At 39.6% G+C, this 1,615-nt stretch overlaps 1 protein-coding gene across 1 annotated transcript in view; it reads right to left on the bottom strand.

Annotated features, from left to right (window-relative positions):
• IKBKAP (inhibitor of kappa light polypeptide gene enhancer in B-cells, kinase complex-associated protein) overlaps window positions 1-1,615 on the bottom strand; it is a 60,835-nt gene that overhangs the window by 4,411 nt on the left and 54,809 nt on the right. The window contains exon 35 of the mRNA XM_006864688.1: window positions 432-507. Coding sequence (XP_006864750.1) covers window positions 432-507 — 76 coding nt within the window. The remainder of the gene's footprint in view (window positions 1-431; window positions 508-1,615) is intronic.

The raw sequence follows: 1,615 nt of genomic DNA, 5'->3' as shown, positions 1-1,615 counted from the left end.
ATTATTAATCCTATGGGTGATACAAAGGTCTGGATTAGAAACAGGGATTATGAAAATGTCCCCAAGATGCATGTATAACTGCCAATAGTCAAAGATGATGACTTGAAAAAAATCTCTGGAATCTTATGCAAATATACACTGTTTAGACTCAAACTTTAAACCAGTGTGTGTGTGTATAAGAAAAATATATGCCGTTGGCAGTCGAATTTTCCAAACAACTGTACGTTTAATGTTGTGCTGGATTTCTTTCCAACCTGCTTCCATTACTGAAAGCATTAAATATATGTCTTACTAAAGGGAACACCTTATAGTCGAGGGAAAATTATAGTTAATATCCAAATCTCTCCCTACACTGCTGACTTTTCCAACACTGAAAATACTCTTTTTGCATATTACTGCAATAATTTATAAAGGAAAAAATATATACGAACCAAGAACAGGGACTGAAGTCTTCTGTTGTTGATAGGAGGCCATGATACTGTTTGCAGTTGAATTGGGACCTAGAATCTAAGTAGAAAGTAAACTGTATCAGCAAAAATGACCTTATGCTTCTGATCATTACAAATGTCAAAGACCAACTCTGTACCAGCAGTAAATAATGCGTCATGGAAGTTCTCACTTTCTACTGGTATGGTATGAAACACTGTCATTCTCTTTTCCTGTGATTTTAATTGCCTGCTTTTCCAAAGTCTCATCTCAGACCTCTAAATCTCCTTTCCTCTAGAACAACAAGGTTATGAAACCAGACTAAGGAAACCTGCAAGGATAGAAGCCCAGTCCTTTTCAAAAGGGCAAGCCAGACCCTGAGGGGAGGAAAAGCAGTACAAGAGGCTCTAGAAAGCACACAGAGTGTTAACTGTATGCAGATATTTGTGGGAACAAACATTTCTATATTAAGACAACGTATTATGGAGCAGAATGCAAAATCTGCACAGAGTATCACACTAGCTGCAAGCTTCTTTAGCCCACACGAGTCCTCTGGTTTGTCCAGGACTACCCAGAAGCAATAAATGTGTCCAAAGCCCTTCCAGTGGCTCCTGGCACCCTGCAGGTACACCATCACAGATACTAACAACCAAAACAAAAACACAATTTTGCTTGTCATTTCCCTTAGAAAATTCATAAAGTTGTTACCTTGGAAGTTAATGTGAATAGATCTGAATAGAATAGGCTAAGAAGGATAGAGAAGATTATACATTAGCTTCACTAACACTACAGTTTTGAAGATGACTACAATTCTAGAAAATACCCCTTTACAGTAAACTCAAGTACTTGTGGGGTACTGGTGGTACAATGGGTAAGTGCTCAGTTGCTAACCAAAAGGTTGGCAGTTCCAACCCACCACCCAATCCATAGGAGAAAGATGTGGCAGTCTTCCTCCATAAACATGACAGTCTTGGAATCAATCTATGGGGCAGTTCTGTCTACAGGGTAGGTGGCTATGAGTCAGAACTGATTCTTACTTTTATTTCCAAGGCCTGTAAAGGCCTTTTACATCTCCCCTCCTCTGTAGCCTTCCAAAGGTGAATAGTATACCCTTTAAAATGGAGGACACTGAGGCAAGACCTGGGGACTGTGGGGCCCAGAGTCAATGACATAGCCACAGACAACTAGA

The sequence above is a fragment of the Chrysochloris asiatica genome, unplaced genomic scaffold, assembly GCF_000296735.1.
Source record: "Chrysochloris asiatica unplaced genomic scaffold, ChrAsi1.0 scaffold00069, whole genome shotgun sequence".
NCBI lineage: Eukaryota > Metazoa > Chordata > Mammalia > Afrosoricida > Chrysochloridae > Chrysochloris > Chrysochloris asiatica.
The sequence above is the reverse complement of the archived record's forward strand: the minus strand, read 5'-3'. Positions and strand labels throughout refer to the sequence as shown.